This window comes from Lampetra fluviatilis, chromosome 4, assembly GCF_964198595.1.
Source record: "Lampetra fluviatilis chromosome 4, kcLamFluv1.1, whole genome shotgun sequence".
Taxonomy (NCBI): domain Eukaryota; kingdom Metazoa; phylum Chordata; class Hyperoartia; order Petromyzontiformes; family Petromyzontidae; genus Lampetra; species Lampetra fluviatilis.
In genome coordinates, this window is record NC_136278.1 from 20,785,926 (window position 1) to 20,809,411 (window position 23,486).

Sequence of the window (23,486 nt, forward strand, 5' to 3'; positions counted from 1 at the left end):
CCTTACGTTAATGTAACAATATTTCATTTATATTATTTCGCACCTCCGATTAACACGGTTGTTTGTGTACGGTGCGAAATAAGTTCAACGTACATATGTACATAAATATGTGCCGGTGTGGGAGATTGATAATTATCATTATTTACAGCCTTTTATCAATCCACTGCTGGATGGAAGCCTCCCCACACTGTCAGGAATGGAGGTTGCTTGACCATACTTTACCGCTTAGTGAAGGGGTTGCCCAGGACCAGTTCAGGTATCATTTGCCATTGACGTCAGCTGCGGCCGGGAATTAAACTCAGGTATGCCAGGTTCTAGGGACGTGTGGTCAGGGGAGGCAGGGGAGGCAGAGCCTCACCTGTCATACTCCAATGAAAGTAGCTGTTACGAAAAGTAAATAATAAAATAAATATCATTTATATATGATTCCAATATTTTTTTCTAGTCAAAATCGCCAAATTTGCGGAGCTTCGCTACAAATACAGGGAGAGACGAGAGGTGAGGCAGCGACGCGCCCAGCCTCCCCTCTGATTGCTCAACCCCTCAGTAACCGTATGGAGCACGGGCAATAAGCGCGTGCCTGTTACTATCTCAGTATATCACCAATGGAATGTTTGTAGACCCCTTCATTACATGTCCTCGCCTTCCATAGTTCAGGTATATTATTTCACGTATGTGTATAAAGATATTTAGGCTCGCTGGTCTCGTCATAAATTGCAATGAAAAAGCTCGAGGGGAGGCAGCTATCACATCTGCCTCACTGAGGGCGGCGTGTCAGACACGCCTCTCTCAGCGAAGACACGCCCCCCTCAGTGAGGACACGCCCCCTCAGTGAAGACACGCCCCCCTCAGTGAGGACACGCCCCCTCAGTGAGGACACGCCCCTCTCAGTGAGGACACGCCCCTCTCAGTGAGGACACGCCCCTCTCAGTGAGGACACGCCCCCCTCAGTGAAGACACGCCTCCATCAGTGAGGACACGCCCCCCGCAGTGAGGACACGCCCCCTCAGTGAAGACGCGCCCCCTCAGTGAAGACACGCCTCCCTCAGTGAGGACACGCCCCCTCAGTGAGGACACGCCCCCCTCAGTGAGGCAGCTATCACATCTGCCTCACTGAGGGGGGCGTGTCTTGAGCCCACGTAATTGACGCTCGCTCTCCCTCCACGTTAGCCAGCTCTAACAAAAAAATTCCAGCGGCTGCAATAATGGAAAACGTTATATCTAACCTTAAAAATTTCTCAAAATTGGACTTTCAAATCAAAACAGGGAGTGATAAACAATGGAAGACCAATGCATGAGCTTAAGTACCTACTTAAAACAAAGGGACAAAAAATAACACGGTCGTTTCAAATGGAGTGGTACCAACGAAGCGACTGGCTGTGTGGCTGTGCTACAAAGAATCGCCTTTACTGCTTTCCCTGCCTTCTGTTCTCCACTACCGACACCGTTTGGACTAACGCGGGATTCTGTGACTTATATACCAAGGAGCCTCAACAAACGTGAAAAATCGACAACTCACATTCAAAGCCAAATTGCTTTAAAAACTTTTGGAGCTTCAAGGATAGACTTGGCTTTGAATGAACAGCGGAGATGAAATAACAGCATCCACAATGCTAAGGTAAAGGAAAAGCGTGAGATTTTTAAAAGACCTTATTAATGCGACCTGCTCCCTAGCCAAACAGGAATTAGCATTTCGTGGTAACGATGAGAGTGCAAGCTCTTCTCATCGTGGCAACGATGTGGAGCTATTACCGGCTTTTGCTGAGAAAGATGAAACGTTAGCTAGACATTTGGAGACATCCACTGTGTTTTCTGGCTTATCAAACAGAATACAGAACGATTCAATCGAAGCAGTCGGTGATGTAATTAGAATTTATATCAAAGAGGAGACTAATGCAGCCCCATTTGTTGCAGTCGAAGTAGACGAGACAACCAACGGCTGTCACGAACAAAGCCCAGGTCTCTGTAATTTTGCGTTATGTGGCTAAAAGTGAGGTGACTTGTGAGGTGAGGGAGGCGTTCTTAGGATTTGATTATGTCAGTGATGACAGACAAGCACCAGCTATTGCTGATTATGTTCTGGGAGTGTTGGGGAAATACAATTGCGTTGAAAAGCTGCGAGCTCAGACTTATGGTGGAGCCTCTGTGATGGCATCAGATCTTAATGGGGTGCAGGCCAAGATTAAAGAAAAGGTACCTGAAGCCACGTTTACCCATTGTTATGCACACAAATTGAACCTGGTGCTCTCGCATTCAGCAAAATGTATGCCTGAGTGTAAAACTTTGTTTTAAACAGTTGAGGGACTTGCGACGTTTTTCAATAAGTCGACCAAGCGCACCCACCTACTGGACGATGTTGTGAAGCGACGTTTACCAAGAACAGTGCCCACGAGATGGAACTCAAATTCTAGACTAGTTCAGACGATCAGCATGTACCAATCTGATCTGCGTCCTGCGTTCCAAATTATGAACGAAAATCCTGATGGTTGGGACAATGACACCCTGATGATGGCCGCCGGATATGATCTCTGGCTGTCAAAAGCATCAACCTGCTTCTTAATCATGGCATGAGGGCATTTTCAATGAAACCGATGCACTCTTTCGTGTGCTGCAGAATAAAGTAATGGACATTGGATTCTGCTGTGCACGAATCCGCGACACGATGGGAGTTGTGGAATGCTAGAGACAAGAGTTTGACAGTTTCTATGATCGATTCGAGCAGAAATGCGTCACACTTGGCCTTACAGACAATTCCCAAAGTAAACAGCCGATCAGAGATGAGAGGAAAATAATGTTTTATAACATTCTGGACAATATCAGTGTTCAAATGAAAGCTAGGTTTGATCATTTTGGTGAGCTAACTTTCCTTGGTTTGGTTGATTGCACGAAATTTTATTAAATGTCCCAACATTTCGATGACACCAAACTGTAGAGCCTATGGAAATATGCAAAGTACTTTGACTTTGTTAGACTAAAGGCTGACCTCATCGGATTGTATACTTCACAAATGGTGAGGAATGAATACAAATCACCCGGACAACTCCTCAGCTTTTTGGCCCAGAATGATCTGATGCAGACGGTTCCCGAGGCGACAAAGTTACTCCAGCTGGTGCTCACTATATCAGCCACAACAGCGTCCGTTTAAAGGTCGTTCTCTGCTTTGAAACGACTCAAAACATAGTCGGAATCGGACTGACCAAGGACGACTTTCATCCCTGGCAATCATCTCTATTCAGACGGAGAGACTTTTAAAACTAAAAGAGAATAAAGAGGACTTCTACAACAAAGTCACTGACATATTTGTCCAGAAGGATAGGCGAATGGACTTCATTTACAAGTACTGTAAAGGTAAGACCATGCAATATATATTTTCATTTGCGTTGAATGAGTATGAATAGTGGAACTGCATTCGCCTATAAAACGTGAATCGAATACGTGACTTACCTGTATGCGTGTGTTATGTTTCATATGAAATATGAAACATACGGCCGCCTAACCAATAGTCATTGTGCAACCTGCCAATTGAATGGTGAATTTAAGCTACCTCTATTGGGTTCATATGTGTGTAAATCTGGCTCTGATACTAGCCAGTGCCTCCCCAACCATTGACCTCACCGCACGTTACTGCCAGGTTCATAGTGCAGTGGACTAACCATGGCACCATTGTTTTATCATTGCGTTATGAACCCAGCCATCCGAGTTTGATTCTTGCCCATGGCTAACATTGATTGATAACTACACAGGGGTGATGAAGCGTGATTATTTTTTTATATTTGTGCCTGCCGGTGCAAGTCTCATGGTATAAAGTGATCCCTGCATGACCCACTAGCAAGACCCCCAAATTACCGCATGGCGTGTGTGCATGGTGTGTGCGCGCATGATGTGCGCGCATGGGTGCGCGCATGGTGTGTGCGCGGCTCGCATTGGGGCAGACGCACGGCTCACGTTTTGATGACAGCGCTGTGGGCAGCGAAGTAGAAATCGACGGCGAAATCATGCGGCGCCGGGAATGTTTGTGACCTCGGGAGGTCACCGTGAGAGCTCGCTCGCGTTCCACGCTCACAGCGTGAAACGCCCTCAGCAGGGCCGCTGCAACCTCATAAGACCGCCGATTGATTTAAAGGCGAAATAACGGACCGGAGTGTGGATAGCATCGAGTGGAACCAAGAAGGATGAACAATTTAAAACAGCACCCCCACGAATGGGGCCACGGCGTGGCGAGAATCCCCAGTCTGTGCAGGCGACAGCCATGCCGATGAAATGTTCACGTTGTTCCTTCGTTTAGCAGCCAAATACTCTAAACGCATGTTGATTCTAAATGTGGAGAAAAATGTACGCGACCACGGGGAGATCATGCAAACTACACATATACAGCAGGCGTCAAGGTAGAGATCTACGATCTCATGCATACCAGGCGAGGTAGTTCACATCTTGCCACCGTGGCCCCCACAAACATTGACGCGGCATGCGAGACGACGGCGCTGGCTCACAGTCAACAGCGCGGTTCTCTTCACACAAACACCAAGATCCCCCGTGTAGCCTTCCCAAACTGTTGGGGAAAGTGCTCTTAGCGAGCACCTTTGAAGGCCGACACGGCACACGAGGGGGTCGGTGACCAGCACCATGCCCAGCCACGTTTTACTCCCCAGTGGCGATGTTTACACACCCCACTCATTTGAGGCTGAGTCGACCTCGGGGATGCCAAGGACCGGTACAGATATTCGCCACTGGTTTTGGTCGTGAGCGAACTCAGGTCGCTGGGTTGGTAGTGCAGCGCGCTAACCACTACACCACCACTCCAGATCAGTGCCAGATTAAGCTAGTGCGGGGCCTGTAGCATATGTTATAAAGGGGCCCTAAATAAATAAATAACACTAATATTAAAACACAGATGTTTAACTTGCATAAGAAAGTAATTGTATTTTTTCATTTGCTATACAGCCAGATAATACGACAAATCGCTAACCTTAAACACCCAGTCGTTCATAAAAGTTCAAGGCAGTATTGCACTATAGTAATAGAGCAAGCGCAGAATCACTGAACCGGAATTTATCGCTTGAAAGCATTTAGCGCGGGGCCCGTAGCATATTCAACTTTTGCTACTAGGATAATCCGGCACTGCCCCAGATACTATGCAACCAAACACACACCAATTTACTCCATGCATATCTTACAGCACGCATATGGCTCACCCCCTATGTAAAAATTGTTCAAATAATCGTCACTGGTGTGACGGTTATCCCTTTACTAGAAAGCTCTTTGACAACTGTTTATTCCTTAACAAGAGCCCTTACCAGGTCTCAAGACCGTTTCACAAGCATCCTGGACCATTCCTCATTTTTTTGTGCATTTGAATAATTCTCTCCCATTGGAAATTATAAATATATATATATATTTTTTAAACACGATTTCAGCCTTCAAGCTAGAATTGTCGAGACATTTGCATTAGCTGTGTGCGTGTAATATGCAATATAACGTGTGAAAGGCACTTTTAAAATGATGTTCGTGCATTATGATGATCTAGTGTAAGATTCTTTACGTATATTCTCCGTTGGGAGATGTAATGAAACTGGTGCTTACTGGCAGCCACGCAGCGCCATGTGCTCTGACGTCACATGCTCCAGGTTTCACATCTATCTGGTTTATCTCGCTCTCTTCTCGCCAATCTTTATCTTCTGTCTAAAGCTCTCTTCATCTCTGCCTCTTGTTTATCTCCCTTTAATCTCACTTATCTGTATCTCTTTACACCTCAGAAAGACATCTTTTTTACTGTTGACTATTTTCATTTTACCAGGTAAGGCTTACTGAGCTATTTCGATCTTTTACAGAAGTGACCTGGCCACAAATGACAGCTCAACGAAGTGGCTTATCACGTGGATATTTCTACCAGCCAAAGACTCTAAACCCATGTTTGAATCTAAATATAGAGGGGAAACACCGGAGGACCCGGAGAAAATCTACGCCACCATGGGGAGAACAAGCAAACTCCAAAGTCACAGGCAAGGCCTATAAACTAGGCAAGACCACACCTCTAGGGGCCACTTCAAGAGCCTTTGCCATGGGTGGCTCGCGGTCCGCCAGTTCAGGAACCCAGATCTCTCGTGACGATTGTGATCCGTTGTCTGACGGCTATGATGATGATCATAATGAGGATTGCTGAATAGGTGACTATGGCAACGATTTGGAATACCAAGGAGCAAGTGTCTGTGAGAAACCATGTTGAGTAGGCAAGGGGGCCTACGAAGCCTGGCACATAGCTTGAGTCCCTGTCCAAAAAGTTGTGGGGAGAACCGGAGCGATGGGGGTGGGGGGAGAAGCAGCTGCCCTCCTGCCCACCTGTGCTCCCACGGCTACGACTGGGCACAAATTGAAGCCTGGGCAGATGCGTAACGTTGAAGTATGCACGCGCTGTGGACTTGCGGTTACGTGCCGCTGGACGCGCGGCACCCTGCACCGGCGTGCGAGCGTCGTTGAGGAAAGGGGGGAAATAATTTTTGAGTAACGGTGAGCATGTGAGTTTGAGCATCCTTGATTCGGCAAAACATCTCCTCTGCCGCGTGTCGATTCCTCTGGGTATACCCGGGACCCCTGCTCACCTCTCCTCCTCCGTGTTCTCCACAGAGCCCAGAGGGAATGTTATGCTACTTCGTGCGAAGTCCGCGAATTATTATCACATTCGCCTGTGCTTCTGCCAGAGGACAATTTCCTTCATCCGAGGACACTTCGCTTGTTTCTAACGAAAACTGCAAAAACGCCTGAAACCCATCGCTGTCGTGAAACGCACCCCGCACGTTACAGATACCATAGTCCAGATCTGATACGTTTTTGGCAACGGCTACCAAAAACTTTTGTTTGAAGACTTAAATTGTTTTTTATAAAATGGAAGCGCTGATGGTGCTGCCTATCGGCGTGATGAGCGCGCGTGTTCGAACATGAGTGTGTGGGCGTAAGTGCGCGCCTAACTTTTTGTGTCCATTCGTGAGTGTTTTGTGTGTCGTGTGCACATATCGTACAAATTCTCTCGCATAATGGAGGCTCGTTCAATGCACTGCCTCAGCTGGCTTTTTCATTCCTGCTGGGGGCAGTGAGGGGGGCGCCGCGGTGGCGAGATGTTAACTATCTCGCCTGGTACACAGGAAGTTGTGGGTTCCGATCTCGACCCTGTATATTTGGAGTTTGCACGTTCTCCCCGTGGTCCTCCATTTTTCCCCTCCACATTTAGAAACATGCGCTTAGAATATTTGACTGCTATGATAACCTACTTATTTTATCTACCATTTGTGGCCCGGTTGCTTCTGAAAAAGAGTTCAGTGGGCCTTACCTGGTAAAATAAAAAGTTTAGTTTTAGAGTGACATGGCCGGAGAGAGTGCATTTGCTGGTTGTTGCAGAGGTTCGTGGTTCGGCCCCAGCATCCGCCCTAATGAATACGACGCCTATATCAACCAAAAAAATGCTACACGCCATCTGCTGAACGGTGGACTTTAAAGATCCCATAGTGTTGTTATCTGAAAAAAAGAGGAGGCATTTTGTGCTCGCGTCACGGCCCAGATTTGCCAAATTTGAAAAAAATCACTGGCAAATTACTCAATTGGGTAGAGCCGCGTAGCAACATCACCCCTTGTGTGAAACGACTGCAGAATAGACAGCGACAGTAATCTTCCGTGACAGCCTTGCACGATAAGAACGGCTCGAATAGCAAATGCACCCGCGATTGGATTTATTGGAGGATTGTTGGGACCTTTTTCCCAGTATCAAAGTAGGAAAAAATAAAAATAGGTTTTTCCCTTTCTGGCCATAAAACAGGTCTTAAGATGTTCGAACACCAAATAGAAACCTTTTGCAAGGAATCAAGTTTACTGCATTAACCAAGCAGAGTACTTGTGGTGAAGATGGTGTTTGAACATCCCAATACCTATTCTTTGGGTGATGACGATCGCTTCTGTTGCGATCGAAACGTCGTAGTTTTTTTGTTTATTTTATAATTTTTTGAACCTATCTACGTGACTTTACCGAAAGACCCAAAGAATATGAATTCCTGCAGTCACGAAAGCTTTAAGTCAAGATCTTAACACCGGTTTTATTGCCAGAAAGGGGAAAACTTATTTTAAATTATCCATACTGTAGGATTGTTGCTGGGCTGGCTCATAATGCTGAGATGACAGAGGCGATCATTCATCTGAGAGGTTCAATCCAGTGTCTTCTACAAATTTAGTTTTAAATCACCCTTCATTCTGGTTGAGAACAAGTTGATATAAACACAACAGAATACTTCTGAAATACTGCTGACGATGGGTGACTGGACATATCGGGCAACTGGTCAAGTTTATCAAGTTAACTATTTATTTATTTTAAATCTACATTTATAAACGCCTAACTTTATCTGTGATGAACGCTGCACTCCCCGTCGTTTTCATGCAGGCGGCGCGTAGGTTTGAACGACGGAGGCGCACGGGCCCATTACGTTGGTAAGCGCACAACTTTAACTTTCTATGATGAATAATGTAATAATATAAGATAAAACTTCTAAATGGAGCATCTGGAGCTTGCGTGAATGCGTCGTTCGTGTGCAAATGTTGTGACTTTTCCTGGCCGAAGGCCGGAAATGCTTTTGTGGGTGGCGCAGCAGATGCCCCTGAACAACTAGTAATTAATAATTTCTCACAGAAACGCTTGAGCTCTCCGTGGGCTCCTGTTGGTCACGCTGTCAGAGGCAGAAACCATCATTCAAACGCATTTATAATGAGTGCAAGCAATCAAGTACAGGGAAGGGAGTTCGCTAAGCTATAGCAATCAGGTATTCAAATAACATAACCGCAAATTTGACCCAAGCACTCACACACACAGTCTACGCCGAATGGTTCGCAAAAGCATTCAATATAATTAACCTGTAAACAAACGGTATATGCCGCTCGCTACGCCATGTCAGGCCGGTTGGTTATCGTTCGTGAGCGTGTACCGAGAGGCGGTCGGCAAGAGCGAGTCGATGTGTGGACGCCCGCCCGCCCGCCCATCCACCCACACCGCGCGTGACCGCGTGTGACCGCGTGACACAGCAGCCAGGGGTCTGTTCGGCCGACGGTCCTCACGTGGACCGACTCTCTGGAGAGTCAACGGGGGTGCTCTCCTATGGGAGGCCGGAGCCCTGCTGAAGAAAATCTGGAATTTTCACCGCTGGTTCAGGGCCAACATATGTATATGCATAGCCCTGACCACACACGCCATCTGTCTCCATTCTTGCATATATTGAAACGCCACGCCCACTAACGTGCCTGCAGTTGGCTACGTACGGTGTGAAATAAGTTCAACATACAATCGTACGTACGCATGACAGAAGTGAGCGCTGGACCCAGAGTGTGTGTGAGCAGCGGAGAGACGTTTTGATTTCAAGATTTATATCCCAAGGTGTGGGTGCTTCCAGCTCTTCCGAGATGTCTGGCCAGCGTGGAAGAGTCGGTTAATCTAAACTATTTTTTAAAACTATTTTTTATTTTACCAGGTAAGACCCACTGAGCTCTATAGCTCCTTTTTTCAGAAGCGACCTGGCCATCACAAATGATAGCTCAACGAAGTGGCTTGTCAAGTGGAAATTTGGAGCAGCCACATACTCTAAAACATTTGATGTTGATTCTAAATGTGGAGGGGAAAACCGGAAGACCCGACGCAACAACGGGGAGAGAGACACGCAAACTCCACATATACAGCAGGCGTCAGGGTCGGGATCGAACCCACGACCTCCTGTATCCATGTGTAGACTAATAGAGCCGGCTGGTGGACAGCAGCGGCAACTGTGGTGGACGGAGAGTACACACGCCGGTGAGGTGTTGGCAGAGTAGAAGAACTGGGGTAAAGGTCACAGAGGACCCCATCTGGAGGCCCCTGGAACCTGCTACCGGGTTCGAGAAGGGAGGCGTGGCCAGGGCGGAGCCAGGCTGCACTGGTAGCATAAAAGGAGCCGAGAGCGGCAGTCGGGGCTGCCGGTTCTGGGAGTGGACTCGTCTCGTCATCGCTGTCATCTTGCCGCCTTTGTCGCTGCCGCCTTCGCTAGATATTGCGCGGCCAGAAAATTGTTTGCTGTCTCAGTCAGCTCCATCAGTGTTACGCGGTTAGGGTTGTGTTTAGCCTCGGCTAGACGACTATGGAGAGTGCAGAGAAGAACCTGTGAAGTGTGAACTTGTTCAATAAAGGTGCCTCCTGGAAACCCTTGTCTCCTAATCACTGACACTATACATGTGTATTGACAGGGTGACACCTCTCGGCCTGGAGTGGCAATTGCGGTTATGGGTGCATTATGCAATGCCTTATTATAAGGGGGCGTATCTGGGCTAAAGGTGAAAGGCAGAGTCAGTCGAGAAGCTCCGGGAACTGGCTCGAGGGTTCTGGAAGGGGGCGTGGACAGAGGTGGAGCTTGGCCGCGCCGGGGCAGATATAAGGAGGACCAAACCAGAGGTTCAGGGCTGTTTAGAGTCCTGGCTATGTCGCTGCCCGTCATCTATTCGTTCTCCGACCACGTGGCTGATCTGCGCAAAGACCCTCTCCGCCGCTGTCGCTACACTAGTCAGACAGCTGCGTAGTGGTATGCCAGCGGTGGGGCTGTGAGTGTTAGGATCGCCTGTGTCGCTGCGTTACATAACGTATCGCCCAGTGTGCTCTTAATAAATAACAAGCCTTCTACCCGACGTGTCTCGGAAGTCGCTTACTACACATGTAACGTTGAACTTCTTTCGCACCATACATAGCCACCCGTGCTAATTGGAGGTGCGTACCAGGGGAGGGAGATAATATCTCACCACTGCAGCGCCGCTCAAAATAACCTCTGGAGGGGCTCCCTAGAGCTCAGCCCCTCTCATGGAGGCCCTTCCGCCAGGAGTGGCGCAATCCCGACGGAGACACGTCGCCAAATCTATCTCTCCTACGCCTTAATGAAAAAGCACAGCCTACTAACATGATCAGAGGGCCCCTGTTCTGCAAAGCCTCCGCTTTCTGATGGCTGACGTCGGTCGAGTTCACACTGAGAGAGATCTATTTGAGCCAACGGAGCTCTTCTACTGAAAGGAAACGCTCACAAATTTGAGACGTCTGCTTCGTGCCGCCTTGGCTCGACTCTGCTGCAGAGAAAAATACCGTTGCAGCCAATCAGAATCCATTTAGTGACTCACAGGGTGTGTAGCGGGCACGTTGATGTGCGAGACAGGAGACTGATGGGGTCGTGGCGAGGGCTCTTTATATTGGCTATGGAGACTCTGTTTGGAGCGGCGGTATTTTTCACCGCAGCGACACGCATTGCGTTACCTCTTTATGTGCAGGAGTGGAATTGGCCCCAGCATTTGGAAGCAGAGGGAGCAGATAGTGACTCCAGCCGTCATCATCACCTTCCGCACGGCCTGAACACAAGCGCACGCACAAAGACAAAGATCCCCCGTATCGCCTTAACAGACTGTTGGGGCAAGTGCTGTTCGCACCTATGAAGGCCGGTACGGCACACGAGGGGGTGGGTTGCCAACACCACGCCCGGCCACCTTTGTCTCCTTAATGGCGATGTTTACACACCATACCAGGTACTCGTTTGAGGCTGAGTCGACCTAGAGGAGGCCTGGGACCAGTTCAGATAATCGCTATTGGTGAATCGAACTCGGGTCGTCTGGTCCGTAGCACGGCGCACTCACCGCTACACTCTCGCACATACACACAAGTGCCCCTTCTTTCAGCCACGCCGGTCGGTCGTACAGGCGAGTGCTCTTGGTGATCCAGCAAGGCGCACAGGTATTGGCACGTGGTGTGGTCGTGCATTCCTAGCCACCTTTGTCTCTCCTACGCTGATGTTGGTTAAACTCTGGCACCGCCTCCCCACTGCCACTACCTTCCAGGGTCAGGGGGTGTGGGGTTTTGAAACGATGCTTAAACAAGTTCATGTTAAATTAAATAAAATGTAGGCAAGGGCTTTTAATGGGACAAGCATGACGTTTTCGATTACGGTGAGTTAAAATCTGCTTTGTCATTTTTGGAAGTGTGCATTTGGTGCTACCGTGGCTGAAAAGTTGAAATCAGTGGGCGATGTCGCCTCTCCATCCGCCGATGTCACGACTGGTCCTGGACTCGGCCCGGGTGACAATCTGATTTGGTGGTTAACAGGCAACGCCCAGCAATCAAGTGCTAGGCTGCATTGGGACCGAGCCAGCCCGAGAGGATTGCTCTGGGAACACTCGACTGTGGATCCAGGTACCACGGTGGCGAGATGTTAACTCCCTTGCCTGGTATGCAGGAAGACGCGGGTTCGATCCCGACTCTGACGCCTGCTGCTGTATAGTTTGAGTTTGCATGGCTCTCTCCACGTGGTCGCATACATTTTTCTCAGGATCCTCCGGTTTTTCCCTCCACATTTAGAAAACGCGTTTAGAGCGTTTGGCTGCGATAAATTTCCACATGATGAGCCACTTCAGTGAGCTGTCATTTGTGTCCAGGTCGCTTCTGAAAAAGAGCTATATAGCTCCGTGGGCCTTAACTGGTAAAAATAAAAAATATAGTTTCAGTTGAGTGAGTAGAATGTCTCCCAAAACAAAATGAGCGACTACATTCTCCACATTTAGAATCAACATATGTTTAGAATATGTGTCTGCTCTAAATGTCCACTTGACAAGCCACTTCGTCGAGCTATCATTTGTGATGACCATGCCGCTTCTAAAAAGAGAGCTATGAAGCTCAGTGGGCCATACCTGGTCAAATAAGATCAAGTGAATACTTCTTATAGTTTAGGTAAAGCGCCAAGTGGTCGTGGACAGGAAATGAGGAGAGACCAGGGACAGAGTCGTCTCTCTCCCTGGAACGGGAAAGGAAGGTGCGGAGACAGGGAGGGATGAGAGACTGGGACATGGAGGTGTGAGAGGATAGTTTTTTTTAAAACGATAGTGTAAGAGGAAAACGTGAGAGGAGAGTGCAAGGGGGAAGGAAGTGTGAAGGGCGGCGGGGGGAGGGGGTGTGGGAGAGTTCGTACCGGGAAGGAGTCGCTGATGTAGCCGAGCAGTGGAGCGAAAATGGCGTAGGAGCAGGCGAATCCTAGGAGCACCAGGCCGATCTTGCCCGGCGGCATTTGGAACTGCGGGGCCGGCACACATCCCGTTCCATTGCTCGGCTTGTGTCACAGTATTGCGTGTGCGCGCAGATATGGCCACAATTCATCCATTCGTGCAGTTCACATACAAGTTACGCGTTCGTGGAAGGGAATGCAATTTAGATGCAAATCACCGATTGTATTGAGATGTGTGCAATTAGAGGGGGTGTAAAGGCGCAGCCCTGCAATTTCCTGCTCACGCCATTGTTGGCGAAAGGGCCTCCACCATAGTGAGCTCTAGAGAACCCTTCTAGAGGATGTTTGGATAAGGTGGGGATACCCACAATTTACCCCACCACACACGACCTGCCGATCGACTCACGGCGCTGCACCTATTTATACCGCCGGGCGGGCAGAGGGCGGGCGGGAATTAGGATTTTTGCCCCGTTGTTTCAACTGTCAACCGGGAGGTCGAATCAATCCGTTGACCTCTGGATTGCAGGTCCTGTGCGATAACCATTACACCACTGTGTGACGGCATCCCCGATGATTGACTCAGTCTTAAATGAGTATCTGGTGCAGGGTGTAAACCTGGGCCCCGGGGAGACAGAGGCAGCAGAGCGTGCTGACCGCAACAGCCCCACCCCCCCCTTGTACCCTACTCTGGATGCTCACTGACAGCACTTGCCCTCGTCAGTCTGTCAAGGCTATACGGGAGATCTTTGTCTTTGTGTTGAGAATGGGAAGCGGTGACTTTTTCTCATTCGATAAATAAGCAGTGGAGGTGCACACACGCACGCAGTTTGTCATCATTAATTGCAAGGATGTGCTCACAACACTCCGTCACGTCCTCCATTAATATGATGCATTACCTCTCTGGCGTGAATCAACACGACAAATTCATCACTATCCGAGGGCATCTAATATCGAAATGTCGTTGTTCCCCCCCCCCTCCAAACTTGCGGATCCCCATTGCGATGGCTGAGCGAGGCTTGCGTGCGCCTCCCTCCGCGCTGCTGAACTAGAGCGGTGCTGCGCACGTGCGCCATAAGCCTCCGGGTCATGTCTGGCCGTAACCTCGTTCACGTGTGCGTGGCTGTCGTCAGCCTGCGCGTGCATCGTCAGATGTGAATTAAAATTTGCCACGCGCAACTTGATGGGTTACATTTTTTGGAACCTTTTGACACTGGTCAGAGCCTGGCCATTATCGGAGACAATAGAGACTCATCTTCCTCACCCATCCTGTTATGATACCTTGATACTTATGAATGCACACACACTTTTAATCTAAACGCGAAGATCACCCGTGTAGCCATAACTGACTGTAGGGGCAAGTGCTGTGAGCGAGCAGCGCTTATGAAAGCTGCCACGGCACACGAGGGGGTAGGTAACCAGCACCACGCCTGGCCACCTTTGTCTCCCCAATGGTGATGTTTACACACTGCACCAGGTACTCATCAAAGGCTGAGTCCACTTAGGTGGGACCAGGACCGGTTCAGATAATCGTCACCGATGTTGGCCGTGACCGGCAATTGAACTCCAATCACTGCGTTAGTAGTCACACATCTCGTTAACCACTACACTACCACCATCTCGTTAACCACTATACTACCACCATCTCGTTAACCACTACACTACCACCACCTCGTTAACCACTACACTACCACCATCTCGTTAACCACTCCTTAAATACACGCACACGGTCAAATACGTACATTCACGCACGCAGGCGGTGTTCATTATATCTACCCCAATTGATGATTATGATAAGTCTGAAATTTACGGTGATGATGACAATGATGATGGTATGTCTGAAATCGTTGTTGGTGGTGGTGATGGCTATAAAGATGACTCAGTATAACTCACACCCCGCCCCACTGGGAGCCCCATAGCTTTGCAAGCTAAATCGCGCTCTGCACCCGCAGACAACAAATGTCAGCTCTCCGCGAAGACGTCGAAATTCTGGGCAACGCGGAGGGGGGGGGTGGGGGGGGACGCCCGCGGAAGCAGGCGGTCCACACCGCACTACATGGCACAGGCGCCACGCCAAGCGAATCCCATGGCATTCCGAACGTCTCCGCCGTCGCACCACTGTCGGCACGTTGGACGCACAATCCAGAGGTCGCCAATTCGATCTCTGGGGCGTGGTAGTTCAAATGCCCCCCCTCTGCCTGCCACGGTCCACCCAGCCAGCCTGAATGGGTTCATCGCAATTCGCCGACTGGAGGTCGCGCGTGGTGGGGCCACAGCGTGGGCACTTCTGCCTCTTCCAAGACATCTGGAGTAGGAGGCCAAAGTAGGAACCCAGCAGAGTGGCTATGCGGAGCTCCCTCGAGCCGAGCAAGTGACCGCTAGGGGCTGCGCCTTCACCCTTGTCACCTCTGATCATCGCGGAAGTCGGGGCCCTGTCCGTTTGTTACACCGTTTGCGTTGCGCAGACCGACCGGCGCTCGTGGGGAATAGTGCCACGGTGGCGAGATGTGAACTACCCCGCCAGGTATGCAGGAGGGTGTGGGTTCAATCCCAACCCTGACGCCTGCTATATAGTTAGAGTTTGGATGTTCTCTTTCTCTCCCCGTGGTCGCGTGGATTTTTCTCCGGGTCCGGTTTTTCCCTCTACATTTAGAATCAACGTGCGTTTAGAGTATTTCTTTGGTGTGAATTTAAATGTGATAAGCCACTTTTTTTAGCTATTTGTGGACAGGTCGCTTCTGAAAAAGAGCCGTATAGCTCAGTTTAGCTTTAGTTTATATCGACCTCTATCAGAACAGCAGCTAGGAAGCCGGCACCACGAGCCGAGACGTCAATACCGCATCTCCCAGCCGCGGGATTTCTCCTGGGTGCGGCGGTGCTTGCGTGGGTCATGCTCTACTTCCCCGTGACGTGACGGCATGCCCTGGGACGAGGCTCACTTGGGACACGCGGGGGGCTCTTTTCTGCCTCCTCAGCCGCTTCCCGATGAGATTCCGCTCGCCATAATGGCAGCGTCGTAACGGCAGAGTCGAGAGCCGGGGGCAGCATGGGAGGGTTTCGGCAGGTCGCGAGGATTCTACTACGCACTGATACGGTGTGGAAGAGTGAGGAGCAGCGGTGCAGCGGTTAGCGCACTGCGCTACGATCCTGGCGACCCGAGTGCTCACGGCCACCCTAACACCGGTGACGATTATCTGAATCGGTCCTGGGCCTCCCGAATGTCCATTGGGTCTCAAATGAGTACCTGGTGTGGTGTATAAACAACGCCACTAGGGAGACACAGGAGGCCTGGCGTGGTGCTGGCCACCCACCCCTTCGTGTGTCGTGTCGGCTTTCATAGGTGCTACTCGCTAACAGCGCTGGCCCCCAACAGTGTGTTCAAGGCTATATGGGGGGTCCTTGTCTTTGTTTGCTGGGACGGTGTTACACGTTACAGAGTTTAGTATATATGGATACGTTTAAAACAAATTAAACTAAGAGCCCATGTCTAGATGAAGCCCTCCCCACATCGTGTCAGTCATGGGTGTTGTTTAACCATACTTCTCCATGCTGGCCTCTAAAGGGTTGATGGAGAGGGACTTGCCCAGGACCGGTCGGTTCAGACACCACTGTCATTAGCCATGGCCAGGAGTTCAACTCAGGCGACCAGGTTCATAGTGTAACGCGCTAGCCACTGCGCCATTGACTCACTGCCGATTTCGAAATTCCGACGAAGCAACGGCACGCAGGTGACAATTTTGTTGGGGGATTGCAAATGTCTAACAAAGCCTTAATTCCCCAAAAATGAAGTTATTTTTAAAACAAAACATGGGAAGGGTCGTAAATGCGCCACTCCACACAGGGCATGGAGCACAACGCGTGTTGTGCTCCATGCAACGCTGAACACCAACATCCCAGCACCCAGCGCCGACACCACGTGGCACCTACATGACCCGAATTTACGGCGAATCTGTAGCCCCGCTTTGACTAATAGTCACCAATAGCTTTTCTCTCAAATCCTCCCCGGTATTGATGCCCTCCTTCATTTGATATTTATGCCGCTGCTGCTGCCGCTGGCACGACAACAGCTGATCCGAGGACGCGTCCCCAGGTTGCAAGCTCGTAAAAAAGTAAATCCGGCGTAACTAAGTAATGTGCCTCGTAGCACAAATCGACGTGACTCAAAAAGGGAATAATTGTGGTTTACTGACGCTGTGAATGTGATCTGCCAGTAGTCTGACAAGAGTTCACTGCATTGTTCACGAGCACTGCTCCATCACAGAAATATAGAGGATGCGCTCATGCTTCGGGTGACTAATTACCCTTCTTCAGAAGTGGGAATATCAGAGAGAATGGCTGAATCATCGTTGGAGATCGCACTTTACGCTGCGGCCCCATAAAAAAACTGAAGAGAGTTTACGTGAACAATTCCGAATTGGGTACGAGCAGCTTACTCCACGAGCGGATAGCGAACAGAAAGCGAATCCGACTCCGATGCAATGTGGATTTATAATGCATCGAAATTAAATCTTATCTCAAGACGCCGCAGAGCAATCGGCGTCCATGTGTATTTTGTAGATAGGCAGTCGGCCACAGGCAGAGGATAAGAGGAAGCCGAGAGCCTGAACTTGAACAGCGGTATGAAGTCGACAACACGGACGGCTGGGGGAAGGGAACAGATATAAAAACTAAACTTTTTTTTATTTTACCAGGTAAGTCCCACTGAGCTAGCCAGCTATTTTTCGGAAGAGACCTGGCCACAAATGACAGCTCGAAAAGGTGGCTTATCGTGTGGAATATTATAGCAGCCAAATACTCTGAACGCGTGATGTTGATTCTAAATGTGGAGGGAAAAACCGGAGGACCCAGAGAAAAATCCACGCGGCCATGGGAGAACATGCAAACTCGAAATATATAGGCGTTAGGGTTGGGATCGAACCCACGACCTCCTTCATACCAGGCGAGGGAGATAACATCTTGTCACCGCGGCGCTCCAGAGGAGAAAAATAAAAACACAAATTGTCTTGTGTATCCAATTTGACGGCAGCGAGTTATGGGAAAGCAGCTGTTATGTTGTTGGTGTATTTTCACAAATGAATGGAGTCGTTGTGGAATCTGCCAATGTGTGGCTGGTGTAGACTCCCAAATAATGTTTTGTGTGATTTTGCACATCAAAAAGCTTCAACTAAAATATTATGGGGAAAGTGCACACTATGTATTTTCACTTTCTCACACAGTCTTACCGAGGTGAATGCTGTTAGCTAACAACTATGAAGACCTGTAAAACCGACACAAAGTGGTGTTCCAAACACACCACCCAGCCACCTTTACCTGTTTCGTGCTCATGTTCAAACAGTGCACCAGGCACTCATTTCATGCCGAGTCAATCTAGGCGGGGCCTGGGACGGCTTCAGATGCCACGCAGCACTGACGTGCATCGCCAGGAATCAACACTCTACTGGAGCCGCCATGGCTCACAGTCTGCACCACTTCTCTTCATACTACAAGCAAAGACAAAGCTCCCCTGTATAGTCTTCACCAGACTGTTGGGGGCAAGTGCTGTTAGCGAGCGACCTATGAAGGCCGGCACGGTACACGAGTGGGTGGGTGGGTAGCACAACGCCCGGCTGCCTTACACACTGTACCAGGTACTAATTTGAGGCTGAGTCGACCTAGGAGAGGCCCAGGACCGGTTCAGATAATCGCCACCGTTGTTGACCTTGAGTTGGAATCGAAGCTGGGTGGCCAGGCTCGTAGCGCAGCACGCTAACAGCCACAGTACCACTCGCATAGTGAAACTCCCAACCAGACAAAAAACCTACACGCATGCCTCACATATTCCAAAGCACTCGTTAACTGAAAATAAAAATAGCCAACGCAGGACCATTTACTGACACGCAAGTCCACACACATGCTCGGAGAATATTCGTTCTCACATAAAATATAAAGATTCAGCATTTAGCGGTAAAGACCTACGGGGTAATTATTGTCAGTGAGTGCCTACTAAAGCCAGCATAGCGTATAATAGGGTGCTGGAGCCGGTGCCAGACCCAACCTAATTTGTCTCTCCTTTCTCTGCGTTGGCCGCACCACATCAATTATTAATTTTAGGCTAAGCCAACCTAAGGGAGGTTCAAGTCAGGTTCACACAAATGTGCAGAGAAATACATACATAATTGTGCATTCACACAGACACGCACACTCATCGGCACACAAAGACACACTCACACGCACACCTGCACGCACACGCACAGCTACAAAAGATAAAGATCCATGTACAGTATCACGATGCAGAGAGGGTTGGGGCAAGTGCTGTTAGTGAGCACCTAATAAAGCCGAAATGGTGCAAAATGGGGAGGTGTGGCCAGCACCACTCCCGGCCGCCTGTGTCTACACCGTGTTGATATTCACACACGGCAGTCGATACGGATTTAAGGCGGAGTAGACCTAGGGGAGAGTCGAGACCAGTTGAGGCATAACATGCCACTGATTTCAGCCGTAGCTGGAAATCAAACTCAGGCAGCGGAGTTTTTTTCTTGACCACAGTGTGGGAACCACTGTGACACTGCTCCTCACTTACACCAAGGTGCTCACACACAATCAACAACAACCGCCATTCGCCACTAAGTGGCGGTGACGTCACCACGGCGCTTGTGCGCCAGGCTATGTGCACGTTGAGGCCACATGAAGTGTCGAACGATCGCTGGCAGGAGGTCACGGGGCAGACCCAGCAGGTGCCACGGGTCGACTGACTGAGACACACGCACACACGAAGATCCCCCTGCAAGGCCTGAACAGACCGTCACTACAAGTGCTGTTAGCGAGCACCTATGGCGGCCGCCACATTAGTCGGTGGGTTGCCAGCACCACGTAAAGTCCTGGTCACAAAAGCAAAGTTTGTGGGGAGTAATAGCCATATTCTGTACTTTTGAGGCATAAGCAATTAGGAAATAACACTTACCACCCAGGAACAAAATGTTTTTTAGTTGCACAGTGTAATCGTCACTTGTGTTGGCCGTTATAGGGAAATTCACTCGAATCGTCAAGTTTGAAGCGCGGTACCCTCACAACTACACACACTCACACATACACTCAGAAATAAACACACACACATTTCGCCAGCACGCTTAATCATTATCTTCTAAGATGAAACTAACATGTCAGTAAAAGATATTTAAATATGATTGATTGTGCCAGAAATACGTTAATAGACATGCATTTTTACATATTAAAGCTGCATAATCCAATTTAGGAATTGTTTTAATACGTGCAGCCATTGCTGTGTTTTACCCAGAAACAGACTGTAGGTTCCTCGCCCGTTTAGAACGTTTCAAGTTGAGATTGTTGGTTGCACTCGGCATCAAGACCCAACTACGATCGTAGCCAGCAATCGCATCGACAAGATCGGGAGATCGCGACAGCTCGCTCGTGGCCTCTGCATCGTTTCTATCCGTCGGCCAGATCCCATAACTTGCGCTTTTAAGACCAAGTTGAGACCAAGTCCTTCAAGGGCCGCTCTCCTCTTCACAGTCTCACCATCACCAACCACTGGCGTCTGGCCTCGGGCGTTCCGCTTGGTCCCCAACCCTCTGGGCGTCACTCACAATGCCCGTCCCAGCGACCTGCCCCACCTCCGGCCGGCACGCGTATGTACGTCGCGTGTACGTATGTTCAGCTTCTTTCGCAACGTACGTCTCCAACTCTAAGACTTCCTGGCACATTGAAAATCCTGGCTTTTGTCAGTTGCTTAACAATTCGGCACACATGCAAGACAACGTAATGCCTTCTGGCATTTTTGAGATAGTCTTCTTCCCATATGACCCGGTCGTTTGTACCCAAGACTTAGCAATCCTATGACACGTGTGCACACGTGAATTCACACGCCAGGTCAAGAGGTCTTTGCGGTCAATGAAACATGACTCTTTCGATCCCTAATGATACGTACATAGTGTCAGCTGTCGCAGAGTCTCACTGCCACCACCTGTCTTGAGGTTGCTCTCTCGTTCCACAAGAGCAGCACGACTAATCGTGCACACACTTTACAGCGTCCTGCGACGTGGTCTCGTTCGAAGTTTGTCGCAGTTGTATGTATATGTATGTTGGATTTCTTCCGCAACGTACGTAGCCAACCACGCCAATCGGAGGTGCGGGGGGAAGAACAACAAACTAAACGCAAAAATCAGTTTGAACGAAATTCGTTTTCAATCTCGATGATTTAAAATTGCATGGCTCCAGTGGCTTCCTAATATCGGAAGGAAAAGCATTCCAGACGGCCACAGAAGCGCATCCGAAAGCACGCGATGCGGTGACCATCTTTGTTCGATGGCTAGCCAAAAGCGGCTGTGAGGGTAACCGGAGTTCGCGTGATGGTTTGCGTGATGACACGTGCCCCACTCGTAGCGACCTCCTGATCGCGCCTGCCATGCCAGTCCTGCCTCCAGATGCCCTTCCCAACATTTGATAAAGGAATTCAAAACATCCCCGCAGACGGTTACGCCACCATCCCACGTATAATCCCACGTCAGCTCCGGGTTCGGAGGTCGTCAGTTAACGTGGGTCCACTTCCTGATGTCACCCCCCCCCCGCCCCCATCAGCACTACCACATCCGTCTTTGTGTTCCATTTGCCTGTCTGGCTTCGATGTTTCCAAGCAGAAGGTATGGCAGTCGGGATCCCCGTGAGCCCCGCACCACGACCGTCACCTCGTTGTCACGCAGGCGGGCGTTACCGTGCGGGCGGCCGTCTAACGCATGACGCGCACGACGCTTCCCACCTCTGTGCGATCCGCCAACCCCAACACGCACATCGCTGCACCTACGTGGCGGAAGTATTGAAGTCACCGTTCCATGCTTGCGTGTGATGGCGGCAATGGGCTCACGAGCTAAAGTCCACTCTCGAGATCTGCTGGCTACGACAAGAGGGCTTCAGGAGAGAGTTTGTGTAGTTTTGCTATTCCTCCTCCATTAAAGAAATGCAGACTGCAGTGGTTTTACTCTATTTATCCATAGCTTGGGTTGCATGGCCACAATCCCACTCCTGTGGCTTTGTCTTTAACGTAGTGTATCTCAATGTGTCCCGATCTATTTCCCGTCCACTTCTGATTAGCACGGTTGGCATGTTCATGTTTTTGTTTTTTGTTAGTTGCGGTTGTACCCGATTCAAGAGCCGAATGGCTCACAGGGCTATACCAAATAAATGAAAAACTAAATGTACGGTGAAAAAGAAGCTCAATATACATGCCCGCTATGAGTCTCTATGGGTTCACTCTGCCGTCCATATGTTGGAATGTATGGCCACGGTCGAGGCTCGCCTCTTTCATTTTCCCATTCATGAAGGAGACGTGCGCATCGGCCTGGGGGTGGTGGGGGGTGGTGGTGGGTGGTGGGGGGGTGGGGCTCAGACTCCGCAGCAGAATGAGCGTGCGTGTCGGGGCTCAGGACTGGGAGCGACCTCTGTGTGCAGGAAGATGGTCATGGTCGGGCGCAGGAAGCTCATGGAGGCCGCGGTGGTGCACACGAGCAGCGACATGATCGCGATGGTCGGGACCCGCAGCAGCTTCACATAGCCGCCTTTCGAGGACTCGGGATCCGATTCGGTCACTGTGGGGGGGGAGGGTGGGAGGAGACTCATGGTGACACGGCGCAACCGTCGTTCGGCAGCGTCCCCCACAACCATGGGAGTGTGGAATGTCCACTGTTTGGCTGGGGGCTGCCGAATTAAACTTAGTGCCATCCCACGCCCGTCCGAGCAGGAACGCGGTTTTGCCGTTGAAATTATTTACAGCAGCGGTTGTGGGGAACCATTTCCTTACCGAGTGCTGAAAGGGACTACTTGGAATTAAATGCCTCTGGCGCGTTCCAAATCAACACGCATCTCGGTCACTGCAAAATGCCCATTGGAGTCGCAGAAGCGACTGAGCGCAGCGCTAAAATTAGAAATGCCCCCCCTCTGGTCACCGATCGGTGCGGCTAGAACGCTCGCAGCGACAAATATCGTTTGCTGGCTTCCCGCGAACCATGCTAACGGAGTCGCAGACGGCGCGGTGTCACGACCCGTGGCTTACACGGTAGAAGGCTCACCGGCGGCATCCAAGCCTCGTAATCTTTTGGAGGGTGGATTACTCGATCGACCGTTGCACCGTTACACCTTTGCAAAACCGGGTCCTTTGCGAGGGCTCCTACACTTAAGTTGTCGGCGGCGGCAACGGCGGTGACACGCCGCAGCGGTTTGCGCATTTTTTCATTTCTCTCAGAGGCTCTTTTTCAGAATGTGTAGCAGCCAAATGCTCTAAACGCATGATGTTCATTCTAAATGTAGAGGGCAAAACCGGAAGACCCAGAGAAAGAAATCCACGTGACCATGCGGAGAGAGCCATGCAAACTCCAAATATGCACCAGGCGTCAGGGTCGGGATCGAACCCACGACCTCCTGCATACCAGGCGAGGTAGTTAACATCTCGCCACCGTGGCTCCCCATTAACACTGGGGG

General features: G+C 49.9%; 1 protein-coding gene and 1 long non-coding RNA gene across 2 annotated transcripts in view; one reads left to right on the top strand and one right to left on the bottom strand.

The window, feature by feature from the left end:
• The window catches only part of LOC144931648 (uncharacterized), a 106,358-nt gene that overhangs the window by 21,610 nt on the left and 61,262 nt on the right, over positions 1–23,486 (top strand). The window lies entirely within an intron of this gene.
• Positions 1–23,486, bottom strand: part of LOC144931324 (MFS-type transporter SLC18B1-like) — a 78,636-nt gene that overhangs the window by 11,232 nt on the left and 43,918 nt on the right. The window contains exons 7-9 of the mRNA XM_078855125.1: positions 22,449–22,597; positions 12,990–13,091; positions 11,291–11,382 (exon numbers count right to left, since the gene is read on the bottom strand). Coding sequence (XP_078711251.1) covers positions 11,291–11,382; positions 12,990–13,091; positions 22,449–22,597 — 343 coding nt within the window. The remainder of the gene's footprint in view (positions 1–11,290; positions 11,383–12,989; positions 13,092–22,448; positions 22,598–23,486) is intronic.